Genomic DNA, 19,687 nt, shown 5'->3' with positions numbered 1-19,687 from the left:
TGTATGTGTGTTTTTCTAGACTGTTTAGTTCCCCGTGTTTTGGGGCATTTGTTTGGGTGGCGTCGTTTTCACCGGTGTGGTGAATTAAAAGTATAGCTATCTTGAACTCTCTGTTACCTGCGCCTGACTTCTTCCTCCACTACAACCCGGGCATTACAGCTGGCTGGCGGTACATGACGAGAGAATTGAGAACCACTGATTTAATCAACAGTTCTCAAGTATTTCACAAGACACCATTACTGGCCATATGTTATTTAACATCTAATGGTGTTAGATAATGATTAGATAAGCTACAATGTCACTCTTACTCACGGTTGCACAAAAAGAGCTCTGCGCAAACCACGCCCCAAAATATTAGAATGAGGCACCGCATCTACATTTTAGTTATAACTAAAAGATGGAACCCTCTTTTCTTAATGTATATTTTTGGTTCAAAGACAAGGACAACGTTGCTAAGCATTTGAGTGCAAAGTTTGCAATTCTTTCTTCTGAAGACATGAATATAAATATAAAACATAGTCTGCTATGTCAGTCATAGGTCTTTGACTCCTCTGCATCAATAGGGTTGGAACCATAGCCGCGGGAAGTAGGGGTGCTGAGGGCGCTGCAGCACCCCGGAAAACATACAAAAATTAAAAATATATATATATTAAATCATCGCTGCACCCCCACCCCCAAACTACTTCCCGTGGCTATGGTTGGAACCATGGTCTTCTATACACTGAACTAAAGCAAACGCATCACACAATCCAAAACATGTTACACTTCACCCCCTTTTGACCTCTTCTTCTTTGCAGATATACATCCAAGTCAGAACACCACTGTGACTGTGGACTCAGACTGTGTTAGCCCACTGAGCTAAAGGGCAGCCGGTAGCCTAGCGGCTAGAGTGTTGGGCCAGTAACCGAAAGGTTGCTGGTTTGAATATCAGAGCCAGCAAAGTGAAAAGTCTGTCGATGTGCCCTTCAGCAAGGCACTTTACCCTAATTTGCTACAGGGGGATCTGTACTACTATGGGTGACCCTGTAAAACAACACATGCACCTATCTGGTGTATGTGACAATAACAAATATTTTTTTTGTATAGGCATTAGCTCTGAGTGTCAACGCAGGTCTTCAGGTCTCACTCAGGCAAGGTTATTATCTGAGCGTGTTTCACCGAACAACCTCTATTACAGTTAGGCCGCTTGTCTTGAGGTCCATCCCTCACAGTGAACAACCCCCTTAGGTCCTAGGGACTCTACTTATACTGCACATAACTCATTAGAATTGACTACAGTATCACACCGCATCAACCCTAACACCAATTATTCCACCGACTCAAGCTTAATCTGCATAACATCCCACTTCAACACTTCTTCATTATCATGTCATTATCATTGTATAGGGCAACATGTCTTGGTGTGCATATGGTGTCTTGGTGTATAGGCCCTATTAGCAATCATGTCATAAACTTAAAAGTATTGCAAGTCAATTCCATACATTGGGAGAGTAAATTAGCCTTATTCGTTATACATGATCCTGAGAGACACAATGTTGGAGCGGTCAAATAGCCTACAGTGAGAATAGAGCAGTGTTTGTCACTGTGTCGATGTTCCATGTTTTAAAGATTATCCGGCCTAATTACATTTTATTGGAATGTATTTGTGTTCACAGCCACTGAATAATGCTAATCTAAGACCATGTTGGGAAACTCCATCCCTTGCATTAATTAATAATGGGAGCTGGAATAATGAGAATAAATAAGATTAGGTTAACCAACGGGCGAGATTTTTTTTTTTACAGTCCGGAGAAAACACAGTGAGTGTGTGGAGGTTCGCCTAATGAGGTAAGGACATAACAATAGCAATTTGTGCTGCGCGTCATTTTGTGGCTGTAGATGTGTACTGCTGTTTGCGTGCGTGCGCGCGTGTATTGTTTGCTGCTGAGTCAGGCGCGTCCACTCTCCATCAGCACGGTCTGTTGCTCTATCCCAGTCTCTCTCGCTCTCTCCGTGCATTACCTCCCCACTTCTTCCTCTGCCCAGTGGACTTTGTTTTATACAGCGACGTCAATTTTCATTGGATAAAGCGGTGGCATGAGTGCCAGGAATATTGAGGTGCTGGTTTCTCCGCGTCGTTTATTTAAAAAAAATATTTTTTAGCTATTGACAACTTGTTTATTTTTTTTAGCGCAGTGGTAGTCCACGGCGCCGGCTGGATCCAACCAGTAGTGTTTACATTCCTTTACATTACCGTAAACTGTAAGAGGTTTTGCTTTATGAATGAACAACGAGAAGGAAATACACGGGATTGTGAAACTCTTCAACCGCGGTCGCGGGGAGCGAGTCACCGATATGAGGGATTAACGTCCCCATACTCGGGACTCATTGCGGAAAAGCCTCTCACTGCGGACCCATGTGAAAACGCACGGTGGGAGAACGTGTTCAAGGCATTGACCAGCAGAAACCCGTGGTGACCATGTAAGTTGCTGTCTGCACCTCATTAATTGATGCAAAAGACAGGGTAGCCTACTTTCCTCCCGCGTTTCTACTGTGTGCTTGTACCACGCATGTTTTGCCAATAATGGGCTATGAATAGGATAATTGCATAATAATAATTCAATTCTCAATTGTTTTTTTAATCTAAACAAATCCGACAGAGCAACGCCTGTCGGTGTCATTCGCTCAATGACACAACCTGATGCAGTGTCTCCGTGATAGACATGTATAATAAGAGGAAAAGGCTCTTAATTCCCTCCTTGTTGCATCTCTCACAGGCGCAGTATTAGAGACACGTTCACCTGACTTCCCCCTAATTCCCTCCTTTGCTGCATCCCACACTGCATTTGAGAGACACATCACATTCACCCTACCTACCCCGTAGTGTACCAGGCAGCACACCATATCTGTCAGCCCATCTCTGCTTGTCTGGTTCCTAATGGGTCTGACCCTGACTGTGTCCCCCCCATCTGGTGTGCTTTACTTACAGGTCCATTCATATTGTTGCGCTGGGCAGTGAGTGCCCCGGGGGAGTGGGGCCAGGAGAAGAGGCCATGGGTCAGGGCCAGCTCCAAGGGGGCCTGCTGTGGAGTTATTTGGGCCACGGCGCCATGGCCGGAGGGCCTGAGGAGAGCAGCCTGTCCAACCCGGCCTTCATGGAGTACACGTCCCACGTTTTTGGAGACGTCACTGTGGTGGTGCAGGACTGCCCTAGCTGGGTAAGTGTGTGTGTATTTTGGCTCTGGAGATGTTGGGGTGGGTGATTATTTTTATATGATTTCAAAATGTTTCTCGCTGCATTGTTGGGAAGGGCCCTAAAGTAAGCATTTCACTGTTAGTCTACTTTCCTGAGTTTTGTCTTCACTTCAATCTTTTCCCTTTCAGAATAGATTTCATTAGTAGAGACAGATGTAGGTTATCAGGGGCCAAGCCAGACCAATAAGCTGGCAGGGAAAAATGCATTTGTATGGTCAGATGAATATTGTCGTTATAAAGGAGTGAGTCACTCTGCCAGCCACTGTTTGTGTTTGCTTCCTTGAGTGTGAGGAGCGCTTTTGAGATGCACACGCATTTTGAATTCCGAAACTGTTTTCAGCAAGGGCAGTGTAACAAATCTGACCACTTCTTCTCAGGTCTGATGGAGACTGATTACAAGTCGCAATTAACAGTTATTTTTAGGGGGGGTGGGGCTTAAACTGGATCTGGGAAACGGGCCCTATAATGTTGATACTAAAAACACCAGCCCCTTGTGTCACACTTAAACAGCCTTGGTTATCAGTGCAACTTGTAGTGCAGATATTTAGGGGTCTCGGGCATGACAGTACGTGGCCTTCAGATTGCAGGACTGCATAGGACAAAGGCAAAGCAGCTAGCAAAGTACTGCTCTGTGTCAGCTGTCATGGGCAGCCTAGCAGTTTGGGGAAAATTATATCTGTGTCCTGTAAAATGTTTGAATCCTCGACTGTAATATGATTTATGGATTCAAATAAAGTATTTAAAATGTGTGTATGTACTCTGTGTGTGGACAGGATCTGTTGGACAGTGACTGGGCCAGTGTGCGGAGCGTTCTAGAACAGGCTGACATCCTGGTCATCAAGTACTCGATCAACGACAAGATGGCCTTCCAGCAGGTGCGCAACGGATATGCCCCTAGACTCCGCCCCCTGCTACGTCACTGGGGCGTGCCCGTCATTTTGGTTGCTGTGGGCGCACGCCTAAACGGTGAGATCCCATTGGTCTATCCTTGACCACAACACCATTTTGTCCTGTTGGGACGTGTTGTCTTCTTGTGCTGTATTACCATGCACTTACCACATGCCAGGTCATCATCTTAAATAAAATACAAATCTTAATGGACCTGCCTGGCTAAATAAGGATGATATTTTGTATCATGAGTCAAGTGGTGAAGTTTTGCTAGGCAGTCTTACATTCCGTTGCAGTCAGTGGTTGCCTCATAGCACTTAGAGTATAGAAATATTGACAATGATTGGTTATGTGGCCTCACACCATTCATAAAAGGTTATGACATCCAACCATGTTTATGACATTTGACTCAACTCTGTTTTTACGATCCAATAAACCCAAACTACTATCATCCAAAAATCACAGAATTTTGAGTCTTTTGAAATAGTCTTAATTAATTGATCTTTATATTTGCAAATTTGACAAATATGGCTTACCAAACGATTGCTACATTACATACTCTCGGAGCAGGGAAAATTGCTGAAGGAGTGGATTTGTCTTTTCCCTGTCCTCTCAGTTAAGAGCATGATGCTCATCTTATGATTCAATCTCAAACAGGCCCCAGGATTTTGTCTCTAAGTAATGTCTTTGTGGCTAAAACAACAAACAAACAAACCAAGCATAATTTGGTGCAAGAAAGAAGTAGGCAAAGTCCAAAGCCACACACACACACACACACACACACACACACACACACACACACACACACACACACACACACACACACACACACACACACACACACACACACACACACACACACACACACACACACACACACACACACACACACACACACACACACACACACACACACACACACATAAAGAACCACAGGACATTTTGGTGGTACAGTGTGACATGTAGCATTGCCCAGGTCGGTGGTATTAAACTAGCAAAGTATTAACCCTCAAGCCCACTTTAATGTCTATTTGCGTGACCATAAGTAATTTTCATTTCAGCGGTATAAACAAATCCAGGACAATCATGATGGGTTACTTTTTAGCACAGTGAGATGCTTTTAGATCTTGCCAGAGCTTCATTGCAAGATGATAATAGTATTTGATAACTCTTTGGTGGTGAGAGAGGGGCCTTGTGGGGTAGTGGTGGACCTGACACAATGTTTTTGTGTTGTTTTGTCACTGCTTTTATTGTCTAAGCTAAAACTATCCCCTAATGAATGTGGAGAATGACAGCTGTGTTTCCTGTTGCCTTGTTTTAGGAGACCACCTAGGGCAGAATCATTGCAGGACACGTCACATACTGTACACACACATGCACACACACACCACAGACAGTGTCTGGCTTTCACTCTATGCCTGTAGTTTTATTAGCAGAGTGATTTATCCCTTGCATTTGGCACTGAGCAGACCGCCACACTCTTTCTGTCTCTCTTTCCGGCTCCTTCTCTGCTTTTATGCTGTTTCTGTATCTCTTTACTCCTCCCTCCATTTCCCTGTAATTTTCTCTTCATATTCTCACACTCTGACTGTCTCTCTGCATGTAGGCTACTGTATGCGCATGCACGGTGTGCCTCTGTGCATGCATTGTAAATCTGTCTGAATTTCAGTATGTGGTTATATCTTTGATGGATAAAAGAAAATCTTGATATGTTCTGCTGGAAGTTCTGTGGGTAATATCTATTTTTTGCTGGTGTGCGTTTAGAGGAGGTAAATGTTGTCCTGCCTCACTCACCTCTTCTCTGTCCCCTCACTGTCCAGATGAGGGGCCCCCCTGCACGTGCCCCCTGTGTGCATCAGACTGGAGCAGCTGTGTCCCCCATAGTGAGGGCCTGCAGCTCTCTAGGGACCTGGGGGCCACTTACCTGGAGCTGCCCTCTCTGAACCATGTCTTTGTGGGTCGCTACTTTGGCAGCGTGGTGAGTGTCGGCATCAGCCAGTTATGAACTGATTATATTGTTTGATGGTGTGGTATATGATTGGAGTGTTCTATGCTATCAATCATCATTGATGATGCAGATGGCAAATTATTGGCCATTGTACTAGTGAAGATAAGAATTGTGACTGGCTGCTATGTGATTAAAATGTTTTATTGGTGTGTGTGGGTTTATTCTAACAAGCGTGTGTTTGTGCATGTTTTCAGCTGGAGTACTTCATGATTCAGTGTTTGAAGCAGAAGGCCAAAGAGAGGCCGGAGAAGAGGCGGAGCAACAAGCTGAATGAGCCCCACCCCCCTCATCTGGAACAGCCAGGTGAGAGACTGGCATTGCAAGATGAGAAGCTCCTTTAAATAATTTATATGCGTCTTTGTATGGTATCAACTTTACTTGTGGTGTTCCTCAGGGTTCAATTCTCAACCCTTTCTTGTTCTCTCTGCACATGCTGCTGTTGTTGTTAACATGCTACTAGATATTATTGTTAACTTAATTAAATAATATTTAACATTTTTAAATCAGCCAACAGTTTGAGTTTGAACTAAATCGATAGCAGACACAGATTAGTGGAATAGTGTTAAGATTTCTTCGACAATTGCTCCAGTATAGTAGATTCAATACTTTTGGGGATTTATTATTGCATGGATCCAAAGTCTGTGAGATCTGAGATGAAAACGCCAGGGCTATTTTGGGCTCATGGACTTAATTTTGAATGATGAAAAGAGAGTAATTGCACACATCCAAACATGCCACAGGAGACAAATAAAGCAATGAAAATGAATACAGACTCACCGTTTGCTGCTCCTAAAGAACAGTTAGTGAAGCCTAGTGATAGTACTACAATACTCAAGTGACGAAGATCATATCATGTTGGTTGAAACATTGTTGAAATGTTGTCACTTCAATAGAAGATCGCATTTCTGTGTAGCAAACAGTTAGTGGACAAATTTCTTCCTTTACTAAATATAGAATATAGACTTTCATTGCTTTATCAAAGTTTCGAATCATCTGTTAGTCAGCCCTTCACCCTATAGTGTTTATTATTTTATTCTTTATTCCTGTAAATGTGCTATTACAAATTTGACACCTATCTGTGTTCATGGACACAGAAATAGAACACATGGCTAAACCAGCCGTGACCGGGAGTCCCATAGGGTGGCGCACAATTGGCCCAGCGTCGTCCAGGTTAGGGGAGGGTTTGGCCGGGGTGCTTTACTTGGCTCATCGCACTCTAGCGACTCCTTGTGACGGGCCGGGCGCCTGCAGGCTGATTTCGGTCGTCAGTTGAACAGTGTTTCCTCCAACACATTGGTGCAGCTGGCTTCCGGTTTAAGCGAGCGGGTGTTAAGAGATACGGCTTGGCGGGTCATGTTTCGGAGGACGCATGACTCGACCTTCGCCTCTCCTGAGCCTGTTTGGGAGTTGCAGCGATGAAATAAGATCGTAATCACGTAATTGGGGAGAAAAGGGGGGCAGAAATAATTAAAAAAAATCTAAAATAAAAATACGAACACACGGCTAAGCTACAGTTAACGTACTGAATATAGCAGCCTTCCATTTTGCTATGTCTGATGAACTTTGGCCTGGTGATTGACAGATAAGAGCAACACTGCCAAAGTGGGTGCGTGGGTGGGCTGGCTTGGCTGGTGCCCGTCCAACTACTTAACTTTCTCTCCTTATAGTGCACAGTCCATGAAATATGAAGTGCATTGATTCCTGAACAGCCTTGCCTGTATACCAGGCTAAAACAGAGTGGCCATAAAAAAGTGATGAGGTGCACAGGGGTACAGCATGGATTAAGCATAAATAGGTTTATAATAGAACAGTGATTTACATACCTTCGCACGCTCTCGCTCTGTTTACCTTTTACTTAATATTCTCTGCTTTTCCCTCATCCCTCGTTCCCACGCCCAACTCCCTAAGCTAACTGTCTGATCATCTTTCTGTTCTCCCTATTTTTTTTCTCATAAATCCTTTATTCTTTCGCCCCCTCTTTCAACCATCTCCCCTCCATCCATTTTCTGTCTGTTTCTTTCTCTTGATCTCTCTCTCGCTAACCTTCCCCATTTTTATTCCATCGGAGCCACATACGTAACAATGTTGACACTTACTCCTCCCCTTTTCCCTCTGTGCTTTTACTCTCCTCTCTCATTCCAACATCTCCTCTCTTCCCTTTTCTCCCACGACTCCCCCTTTCCTGTACACATCTCTCACTCCATCCCTTCAGCGCGTCTTCCCCCCATCCGAGTGGAGGAGTCCAGCTTCTCTAAGGACCTACAGTGGCTGCTGGAACGTGGCGGCCAGTTCGCCGACGTGGCCTTCTACTCTGGGGACTCTGGCAAAGAACTGGGCTGGGGGCACGCCGCTGTGCTCTGTGCTGTCAGTCCCTATTTCAGACAGCTGCTGCTGGGCCCCAAGGCCAGGGAGAGGCCCATATCGCGCTGCGCCTGCCGGGGGGATGGCCGGGGGGATGGTGGCCCCCCATCGCTGCTCTCCACCTGGGATGGGGGCCTGGGCATGGAGGACGGGTCGCGGCCCGACGGGCATCTGGCCGGACGGCTATCGCGCCTGGTGGTGAAGGACCCACTGCTGTGTTTGTGTCTATGGGAGACACTCATGTTCCTCTACCGAGGTAAACTACTGGTTTAAGTGCTGTTGTTTTGAAACAAGCTTAAATGTCAAAGTTAGTTTAAGTGCCAAGTGCTTTAAGCATGTGGATCAGCACTAGAGAGCGAGGCTTTAGCTAAGTGAGCTAATGTCTGCTTTGGTGGGTGCAATCATTTGCAGTGGATAATTTCCCATCACTGTATGAAACATCCTGCTATGACTCTATCCGTAGTCTCCATGGTGTGTGTGTGTGTGTGTGTGTTGGCTGTGCTTAGTCATGGTACCACATAAAGATCATCAGTGTTTAATTAAGATGATTTTACCCTCCATTTACCCTGCATTGTGAACCAAACTAACCAATTAACCTTTTCCTTGAGTCGACCTACCGTTGTCTTGGAGGAAATTTCAGCAGTTGATTTTCAGCGAGAAAGCTTTATGTCACAGCTTGGAATTAATCTCCTGAATGAGGTGTTTGTGGGATATTACCCTGCGCTGGGTGTTTAAATTAATCCTTGTATCAGCTAAAGTACCTCCATAAAAAATGATGAGCTAATACCCCTATAACTCACCTCCTCCTGCTGCAATGGTCTGTTTGCCTTCATATATGAAGGAATACTCCACCCACCCCTTCAACCTTCAAGGCTGCCTGAAGGACTGTTGTTTGATGATTTCAAGGAATATGCTAATTGAAAGAGTTTTCCTGCCTTTTCCTTGGGATACTAACTCACGGTCAATGGTTTTTCTTTCTCGCAGGTACTTTCTGAAAAGTAGGCCACTGTGATGTAGTTATGAGTGTGACTCCTATGCTACTCTGTGGATCTTTTCGTATTTGCATTGGTGTTCCTACAATATTATGTTATATGAGAGAGAGTATACAAAGTTGTTTATATTTGAGTCAATAACCATGTTTCCAACCACAGTTTTTATGCGAGTGATGGAAGTTTCGGTACAATTTCATTCTGGTGACATGATGATCGAAGCTTGACTGCCATTTGACAAATAAATATTCTCGCTCTTATCCATAATAATCTCATCATTTAGACTACCCGCACAGCCTACCCGCACTGTATCTGCGAGCTGTTGTCTAGAATGCATATGTCAAGACTAGAATAGGCCCATATGCTATTTAACACAACAGTTTTTGTGACAAAACCATCGGTAGAGTTGAAAATGCAATTGAAACATATTGCAATTTAGATTTGTATTCGGTAGAGGAAAATGTAAGCGAAAAAGTACATTTTGTCTGCACTGCGTCATCGCACACTGATTTTTATCCGTAAACAAGTCAGTTGGTGAAAACACTCCACTGGTGGGGAAATTAGCATATTTTCTTTATGCAGATTTATGTGGTAGCATATGTATTAGTTTTTCTGTGGTAGCCTATATATAAATATTAGGATTTATGTGAGTCTGTGTCCGGGGTATATATGAGTATATCTGTTTCCGTGGTATGAGTATTATAGTGTTTCTATGGTATGCATGAGTGTTTATACACTGAGTATACCAAACATTAGGAACACCTTCCTAATATTGAGTTACACCCTTCCCCTCAATTTGTCGGGCCATATACTCTACAAGGTGTCAAGCGTTCTACAGGGATGCTGGCCCATGTTGACTCCAATGCTTCTCACACTTGTGTCAAGTTGACTGGATGTTCTTTGGGTAGTGGACCATTCATGAGACACACGGAAAACTGTTGAGTGTGAAAAATCCAGCAGCATTGCAGTTCTTGACACAAACCGGTGCGCCTGGCACTGTACCCTGTTTGAAGGCACTTAAATCTTTTGTCTTGCCCATTCACCCTCTGAATGGCACACATGCACAATCAATGTCTCAATTGTCTCAAGCCTTAAAAATCTTCTTTAACCTGTCTCCTCCCCTTCATTTACACTGATTGAAGTGGATTTAACAAGTGACATCAATAAGGGATCGTGGCTTTCACCTGGTCAGTCTGTCATGGAATGTTTTGTATACAGACTCAATACTGTATATGAGTGTCTGTTTCTGTGGCAGGGAAAAGTATGTGAACCCTTTGCAATTACTTGGATTTCTGCATAAATTGGTCATCAAATTTGATCTGGTCTTCATCTAAGTCACAATAGACAAACACAGTGTGCTTAAATAACACACAAAGTATTTTTCTTGTCTATATTGAATATATAATTTAAACATTCACAGTGTAGGTTAGAAAAAGTATGTGAATCCCGAGGCTAATGACTTCTCCAAAAGCTAATTGGAGTCAGGAGTCAGCTACCCAGGAGTCCAATCAATGAGACGAGTTTGGAGATGGTTGGTTAGAGCTGCCCTATAAAAATACTCACAAAATTTGAGTTTGCTATTCATAAGAAGCATTGCCTGATGTAAACCATGCCTTGAACAAAAGAGATCTCTGAAGACCTACGATTAATAATTATTGACTTGTATAAAGCTGGAAATGGTTACAAAAGTATCTCTAAAAGCCTTAATGTTCATCAGTCCACGGTAAGACAAATTGTCTATAAATGGAGAAAATTCAGCACTGTTGCTACTCTCCCTAGGAGTGGCCGTCCTGCAAAGATGACTGCAAGAGCACAGCGCAGAATGCTCAATGAAGTTTAGAAGAATCCTAGTGTCAGCTAAAGACTTGTAGAAATCTCTGGAACATGCTAACATCTCTTGACGAGTCTACGACACGTAAAACACTAAACAAGAATAGTGTTCATTGGAGGACACCATGGAAGAAGCCACTGTGGTCCAAAAAAAACATTGCTGCACGTCTGAAGTTAGCAAATGAGAACCAGGATGTTCCACAGCGCTACTGGCAAAATATTCTGTGGCCAGATTAAGCTAAAGTTGAGTTGTTTAAAAGGAACACACAACACTATGTGTGGAGATAAAAAAGGCCCAGCACATCAACATCAAAACCTCATCCCAACTCAAAAGTATGGGGGAGGGAGCATCATGATTTGGGGCTGCTTTGCTGCCTCAGGGCCTGGACAGCTTGCTATCATCTACAGAAAAATTAATTCCCGAGTTTATCAAGACATTTTGCAGGAGAATGTAAGGCTATCTGTCCGCCAATTGAAGCTCAACAGATGTTGGGTGATGCAACAGGACAACGACCCGAAACAGAGAAGCAAATCAACAACAGAATGTCTTCAACAGAAGAAAATACGCCTTCTGGACCTCAACGTGATTGAGATGCTGTGACCTCGAGAGCGGTTCACACCAGACATCCCAAGAATATTTCTGAACTAAAACAGTTTTGTAAAGAGGAACGGTCCAAAATTCCGCCTGATCCGCAACTACAGAAAATGTTTAGTTGAGGTTATTGCTGCCAAAGGAGTCAACCAGATATTAAATCCAAGGGTTCACATACTTTGCCCACCCTGCACTGTGAATGTTTACACGGTGTGTACAATAAAGACAAGAAAACATATAATTGTTTGTGTTATAAGTTTAAGCAGATTGTGTTTGTCTATTGTTGTGACTTAGATGAAGATCAAAGTTTATGACCAATTCATTCAGAAATCCAGGTATTTCCAAAGGGTTCACATACTTTTTCTTGCCACTGTACATGCATTAAAAAGATCAATCGCACTCGGACAAATCAATGGAAACACCCCTATCGGGTCCCGCCGTGTGGGAAAGATTCTGAATCTCCTTATTGTCTCCCAGCAAAATTAGCATTAAGGATAATGTTTATGTGTATTCACACTATTTTGGGGTAAAGAGCAGAGTATAATGCTGATATGGATGTCAACACCAGTACATGTCCACGTCATTGTTACCAGTCAACTGCATTACACTTACAAAAGACTCCAACTACCACTTCCCATTTCTATATGGCTAGCCATGCTACCAGCTTACATGAACTGGAGTTAGCATTTAGTAAAAGGACAAATATTTCCAAATCAGATTTTAGTAACCACATTGTGGGCTTGTTAGAACACTGACATCATGACGGATTTGAGGAATATCCACTTTGTTAGATCAGATTTTTTGAATGGGCACCAATTTATTTCCCAAATGGTCTGTGTTCCATTGATCTCTTTGCCGCATCTATATATACACTACTGGTCAAAAGTTTTAGAACACCTACTCATTCAAGGGTTTTTCTTTATTTGTACTATTTTCTACATTGTAGAATAATAGTGAAGACATCAAAACTATGAAATAACACATATGGAATCATGTAGTAACCAAAACAAGTGTTAAACAAATCAAAATACACTGCTCAAAAAAATAAAGGGAACACTTAAACAACACAATGTAATTCCAAGTCAATCACACTTCTGTGAAATCAAACTGTCCACTTAGGAAGCAACACTGATTGACAATACATTTCACATGCTGTTGTGCAAATGGAATAGACAACAGGTGGAAATTATAGGCAATAGGCAAGACACCCCCAATAAAGGAGTGGTTCTGCAGGTGGTGACCACAGACCACTTCTCGGTTCCTATGCTTCCTGGCTGATGTTTTGGTCACCTTTGAATGCTGGCGGTGCTTTCACTCTAGTGGTAGCATGAGATGGAGTCTACAACCCACACAAGTGGCTCAGGTAGTGCAGCTCATCCAGGATGGCACATCAATGCGAGCTGTGGCAAGAATGTTTGCTGTGTCTGTCAGCGTAGTGTCCAGAGCATGAAGGCGCTACCAGGAGACAGGCCAGTACATCAGGAGGCGTGGAGGAGGCCGTAGGAGGGCAACAACTCAGCAGCAGGACCGCTACCTCCGCCTTTGTGCAAGGAGGAGCAGGAGGAGCACTGCCAGAGCCCTGCAAAATGACCTCCAGCAGGCCACAAATGTGCATGTGTCTGCTCAAACGGTCAGAAACAGACTCCATGAGGGTGGTATGAGGGCCCGACGTCCACAGATGGGAGTTGTGCTTACAGCCCAACACCGTGCAGGACGTTTGGCATTTGCCAGAGAACACTAAGATTGGCAAATTTGCCACTGGTGCCCTGTGCTCTTCACAGATGAAAGCAGGTTCACACTGAGCACGTGACAGACGTGACAGAGTCTGGAGACGCCGTGGAGAACGTTCTGCTGCCTGCAACATCCTCCAGCATGACCGGTTTGGCAGTGGGTCAGTCATGGTGTGGGGTGGCATTTCTTTGGGGGGCCGCACAGCCCTCCATGTGCTCACCAGAGGTAGCCTGACTGCCATTAGGTACCGAGATGAGATCATCAGACCCCTTGTGAGATCATATGCTGGGGCGGTTGGCCCTGGGTTCCTCCTAATGCAAGACAATGCTAGACCTCATGTGGCTGGAGTGTGTCAGCAGTTCCTGCAAGAGGAAGGCATTGATGCTATGGACTGGCCCACCCGTTCCCCAGACCTAAATCCAATTGAGCACATCTGGGACATCATGTCTCGCTCCATCCACCAACGCCATGTTGCACCACAGACTGTCCAGGAGTTGGCGGATGCTTTAGTCCAGGTCTGGGAGGAGATCCCTCAGGAGACCATCCGCCACCTCATCAGGAGCATACCCAGGCGTTGTAGGGAGGTCATACAGGCACGTGGAGGCCACACACATTACTGAGCCTCATTTTGACTTGTTTTAAGGACATTACATCAAAGTTGGATCAGCCTGTAGTGTGGTTTTCCACTTTAATTTTGAGTGTGACTCCAAATCCAGACCTCCATGGGTTGATAAATTTGATTTCCATTGATCATTTTTGTGTGATTTTGTTGTCAGCACATTCAACCATGTAAAGAAAAAAGTATTTAAGAATATTTCATTCATTCTGATCTAGGATGTGTTATTTAGTGTTCCCTTTATTTTTTTGACCAGTGTATATTTTATATTTGAGATTCTTCAAATAGCCACCCTTTGCCTTGTTGACAGCTTTGCACACTATTGGCATTCTCTCAACCAGCTTCACCTGGAATGATTTTCCAACAGTCTTGAAGGAGTTCCCACATATGCCTTGCACTTGTTGGCTGCTTTTCCTTCACTCTGCGGTCCGACTCATCCCAAACCATCTCAATTTGGTTGAGGTCGGGGGATTGTGGAGACCAGGTCATCTGATGCAGCACTCCATCACTCTCATTCTTGGTAAAATAGCTCTTACACAGCCTGGAGGTGTGTTGGGTCATTGATCTGTTGAAAAATAAATTATAGTCCCACCAAGTCCAAACCAGATTGGATTGCGTATCGCTGCGGAATGCTGTGGTAGCTATGCTGGTTAAGTGTGCCTTGAAGTTTAAATAAATCACAGACCAGCAAAGCACCTACACACCATCCATAACACCTCCTCCTCCATGCTTTACAGTGGGAAAAACACATGCGGAGATCATCCGTTCACCCACACAAATCTCCAATTTGGACTCCAGACCAAAATACACATTTCCACCGGTCTAAAGTCAATTGCTTGTGTTTCTTGGCCCAATCAAGTCTCTTCTTCTTATTGGTGTCCTTTAGTAGTGTTTTTGCAGCAATTCGACCATGAAGGCCTGATTCACACAGTCTCCTCTGAACAGTTGATGTTGAGATGTGTCTGTTACTTGAAGTCTGTGAAGCATTTATTTGGGCTGCAATTTATGAGGCTGGTAACTCTAACAAACGTTTCCTCTGCAGCAGAGGTAACTCTGGGTCTTCCATTCCTGTGGCGGTCCTCATGAGAGCCAGTTTCATCATAGCTCTTGATGGTGTTTGCGACTGCACGTGAAGATACTTTAAAAGTTCTTGAAATGTTCCGTATTGACTGACCTTCATGTCTTAAAGTACTGATGAACTGTCGTTTCTCTTTGCTTATTTGAGCTGTTCTTTCTCAAACGCATTAAGAAGGAACTACATTCCACAAATTAACTCCCTCATTGTCATCACACGTCATCGGAGTGCGCAGCTGAACACTGTATGCTGGAAAACACCCGGTTTGTTATTTTTGATTAAAACAAAACCGCTACATATATTGCTAGAACCTATTTTTAAAATGTTAAATATCAGACATTTGAAAGATCTAGTTTTGACCGTCATAATACCTCTGACGGCAGTAACTTTATGAGCACTAATTATGGTCAATTTAGACTGAGAATAGTATCTAGTTATGGTAAGGGGTGAAATAAGTATAGCCAGTTATAATTTTAATGGTTTAGCAGATTATAAAAAAAGATCAGTCTTTACGTGGCTAAAAGAAAAGGAATATAACATACTGTTTACAGGAAACACACTCTACATCCTTAGATGAAGTTGTGTGGAAAAAGGAATGGGGTGGTGAAATATTTTCTGTCATGGACAAAGGAACTCAAAAGGTATGATGATATTAATTAACAAAAATCTTGATCTGAATGTGCAAATAGTTGGGAATTATTCGCAATTTTAGGTGGATCTTTTTTAATATGAAAGTGGACGAAAAAGAGATTTGGCTCATTAATCTTTTATTTATTTTACCTTTATTTAACTAGGCAAGTCAGTTAAGACCAAATTCTTATTTTCAATGACGGCCTAGGAACAGTGGGTTAACTGCCTTGTTCAGGGGCAGAACAACAGATTTGTACCTTGTCAGCTCAGGGGTTTGAACTTGCAACCTTCCGGTTACTAGTCCAACACTCTAACCACTAGGCTACCCTGCCGTGTGGTGGGGCAAAAAAGTATTTAGTCAGCCACCAATTGTGCAAGTTCTCCCACTTAAAAAGATGAGAGGCCTGTAATTTTCATCATAGGTACACTTCAACTATGACAGACAAAATGAGAAAAAAAATCCAGAAAATCACATTGTAGGATTTTTAATGAATGTATTTGCAAATTATGGTGGAAAATAAGTATTTGGTCAATAACAAAAGTTTCTCTCAATTATTTGTTATATACCCTGTGTTGGCAATGACAGAGGTCAAACGTTTTCTGTAAGTCTTCACAAGGTTTTCACACACTGTTGCTGGTATTTTGGCTCATTCCTCCATGCAGATCTCCTCTAGAGCAGTGATGTTTTGGGGTTGTTGCTAGGCAACACGGACTTTCAACTCCTCAGAAGATTTTCTATGGGGTTGAGATCTGGAGACTGGCTAGGCCACTCCAGGACCTTGAAATTATTCTTACGAAGCCACTCCTTCGTTGCCCGGGAGGTGTGTTTGGGATCATTGTCATGCTGAAAGACCCAGCCACGTTTCATCTTCAATGCACTTGCTGATGGAAGGAGGTTTTAACTCAAAATCTCATGATACATGGCCCCATTCATTCTTTCCTTTACACGGATCAGTCGTCCTGGTCCCTTTGCAGAAAAACAGCCCCAAAGCATGATGTTTCCACCCCCATGCTTCACAGTAGGTATGGTGTTCTTTGGATGCAACTCAGCATTCTTTGTCCTCCAAACACGACGAGTTGAGTTTTTACCAAAAAGTTATATTTTGGTTTCGTCTGACCATATGACATTCTCCCAATCTTCTTCTGGATCATCCAAATGCTCTCTAGCAAACTTCAGACGGGCCTGGACATGTACTGGCTTAAGCAGGGGGACACGTCTGGCACAGCAGGATTTGAGTCCCTTGGTCACCTACAAACAAGCAAGATTTCTGGCTCTCACAGACCTGTAACTTCTTCTTTAAGAGGCTCCTCTGTCCTCCACTCGTTACCTGTATTAATGGCACCTGTTTGAACTTGTTATCAGTATAAAAGACACCTGTCCACAACCTCAAACAGTCACACTCCAAACTCCACTATGGCCAAGACCAAAGAGCTGTCAAAGGACATCAGAAACAAATTTGTAGACCTGCACCAGGCTGGGAAGACTCAATCTGCAATAGGTAAGCAGCTTGGTTTGAAGAAATCAACTGTGGGAGCAATTATTAGGAAATGGAAGACATACAAGACCACTGATAATCTCCCTCGATCTGGGGCTCCACGCAAGATCTCACCCCGTGGGGTCAGAATGATCACAAGAACGGTGAGCAAAAATCCCAGAACCACACGGGGGGACCTAGTGAATGACCTGCAGAGAGCTGGGACCAAAGTAACAAAGCCCACCATCAGTAACACACTACGCCGCCAGGGACTCAAATCCTGCAGTGCCAGACGTGTCCCCCTGCTTAAGCCAGTACATGTCCAGGCCCGTCTGAAGTTTGCTAGAGAGCATTTGGATGATCCAGAAGAAGATTGAGAGAATGTCACATGGTCAGATGAAACCAAAATATAACTTTTTGGTAAAAACTCAACTCGTCGTGTTTGGAGGACAAAGAATGCTGAGTTGCATCCAAAGAACACCATACCTACTGTGAAGCATGGGGGTGGAAACATCATGCTTTGGGGCTGTTTTTCTGCAAAGGGACCAGGACGACTGATCCGTGTAAAGGAAAGAATGAATGGGGCCATGTATCATGAGATTTTGAATGAAAACCTCCTTCCATCAGCAAGGGCATTGAAGATGAAACGTGGCTGGGTCTTTCAGCATGACAATGATCCCAAACACACCACCCGGGCAACGAAGGAGTGGCTTCGTAAGAAGCATTTCAAGGTCCTGGAGGGGCCTAGCCAGTCTCCAGATCTCAACCCCATGGACTTTCAACTTCCTCCAAAGATTTTATGTGTTGCCCAGCAGCAGCCCCAAAACATCACTGCTCTAGAGGAGATCTGCATGGAGGAATGGGCCAACATACCAGCAACAGTGTGTGAAAACCTTGTGAAGACTTACAGAAAACGTTTGACCTCTGTCATTGCCAACAAAGGGTATATAACAAAGTATTGAGATAAACTTTTGTTATTGACCAAATACTTATTTTCCACCATAATTTGCAAATAAATTCATAAAAAATTCTACAATGTGATTTTCTGAATTTTTTTCTCATTTTGTCTGTCATACTTGAAGTGTACCTATGATGAACATTACAGGCCTCTCATCTTTTTAAGTGGGAGAACTTGCACAATTGGTGGCTGACTAAATACTTTTTTGCGCCACTGTATATATGAGTATTATAGTGTTTCTATGATAAACTGTGCATTTGGAAAGTAATTCAGACCCCTTGACTTTTTCGACATTTAAATTGTTTTGTTGTCCTCATCAATATACACACAATACCCCATAATGAGACAGCAAAAACAGTTTTTTAGGCATTTTTGCATAAAAAAAAAACTTAAATATCACATTTACATAAGTATTCAGACCCATTACTCAGTACTTTGTTTAAGCACCTTTGGCAGCGATTACAGCCTCGAGGCTTCTTGGGTATGATGCTACGAGCTTGGCACACCAGTATTTGGGGAGTTTCTCCCATTCTTCTCTGCAAATCCTCTCAAGCTCTGTCAGGTTGGATGGGGAGCATCGTTGCACAGCTATTTTCAGGTCTGTCCAGATATGTTTGATCGGGTTCATGTCCGAGCTCTGGCTGGGCCGTTCAAGGACATTCAGAGACTTGTCCCGAAGCCACTCCTGTTTTGTCTTGGCTGTGTGTTTAGGATCTTTGTCTTGATGGAAGGTGAATATTCGCCCCAGTTTGAGGTCCTGAGCACTTTGGATCAGGTTTCATCAAGGATCTCTGTACTTTGTTCCGTTCATCTTTCCCTCGATCCTAACTAGTCTCCCAGTCCCTGCCGCTGAAAAATATCCCCACAGCATGATGCTGCCACCACCATGCTTCACCATATGGATCAGTTTCCTCCAGACGTGACACTTGGCATTCAGGCCAAATAATTCAATCTTGGTTTCATCAGACTTGAGAGTCCTTTAGGTGCCTTTTGGCAAACTCCAAGCGGGCTGTCATGTGCCTTTTACTGAGGAGTGGCTTCCGCCTGGCCACTCTACCATAAAGGCATGATTGGTGGGGTGCTGCAGAGATGAATGTCCTTCTGGAAGGTTCTCCCATATACACAGAGGAACTCTGGAGCTCTGTCAGAGTGACCATCAGGTACTTGGTCACCACCTTGACCAAGGACCTTCTCTCCCGATTGCTCAGTTTGGCCAGGCACCCAGCTCTAGGAAGAGTCTTGGTGGTACCAAACTTCTTGAATTTAAGAATGATGGAGGCTACTGTGTTCTTGGGGACCT

General features: G+C 43.6%; 1 protein-coding gene across 1 annotated transcript in view; it reads left to right on the top strand.

The window, feature by feature from the left end:
* Positions 1–1,900: 1,900 nt before the first annotated feature.
* Positions 1,901–19,687, top strand: part of LOC110493998 (rho-related BTB domain-containing protein 3) — a 28,513-nt gene continuing 10,726 nt past the window's right edge. Inside the window, exons 1-6 of the mRNA XM_090205205.1 lie at positions 1,901–2,460; positions 2,969–3,197; positions 4,008–4,200; positions 5,943–6,100; positions 6,325–6,433; positions 8,343–8,747. Of these exons, the coding sequence (XP_090061331.1) occupies positions 2,459–2,460; positions 2,969–3,197; positions 4,008–4,200; positions 5,943–6,100; positions 6,325–6,433; positions 8,343–8,747 (1,096 nt within the window). The 5' untranslated portion in view covers positions 1,901–2,458. The remainder of the gene's footprint in view (positions 2,461–2,968; positions 3,198–4,007; positions 4,201–5,942; positions 6,101–6,324; positions 6,434–8,342; positions 8,748–19,687) is intronic.

Source organism: Oncorhynchus mykiss, chromosome 17 (genome assembly GCF_057628025.1).
Source record: "Oncorhynchus mykiss isolate SJ-2025 chromosome 17, ASM5762802v1, whole genome shotgun sequence".
Taxonomy (NCBI): domain Eukaryota; kingdom Metazoa; phylum Chordata; class Actinopteri; order Salmoniformes; family Salmonidae; genus Oncorhynchus; species Oncorhynchus mykiss.
Note: the sequence above shows the minus strand (reverse complement) of the source record. Positions and strands in the feature narration are given on the sequence as shown.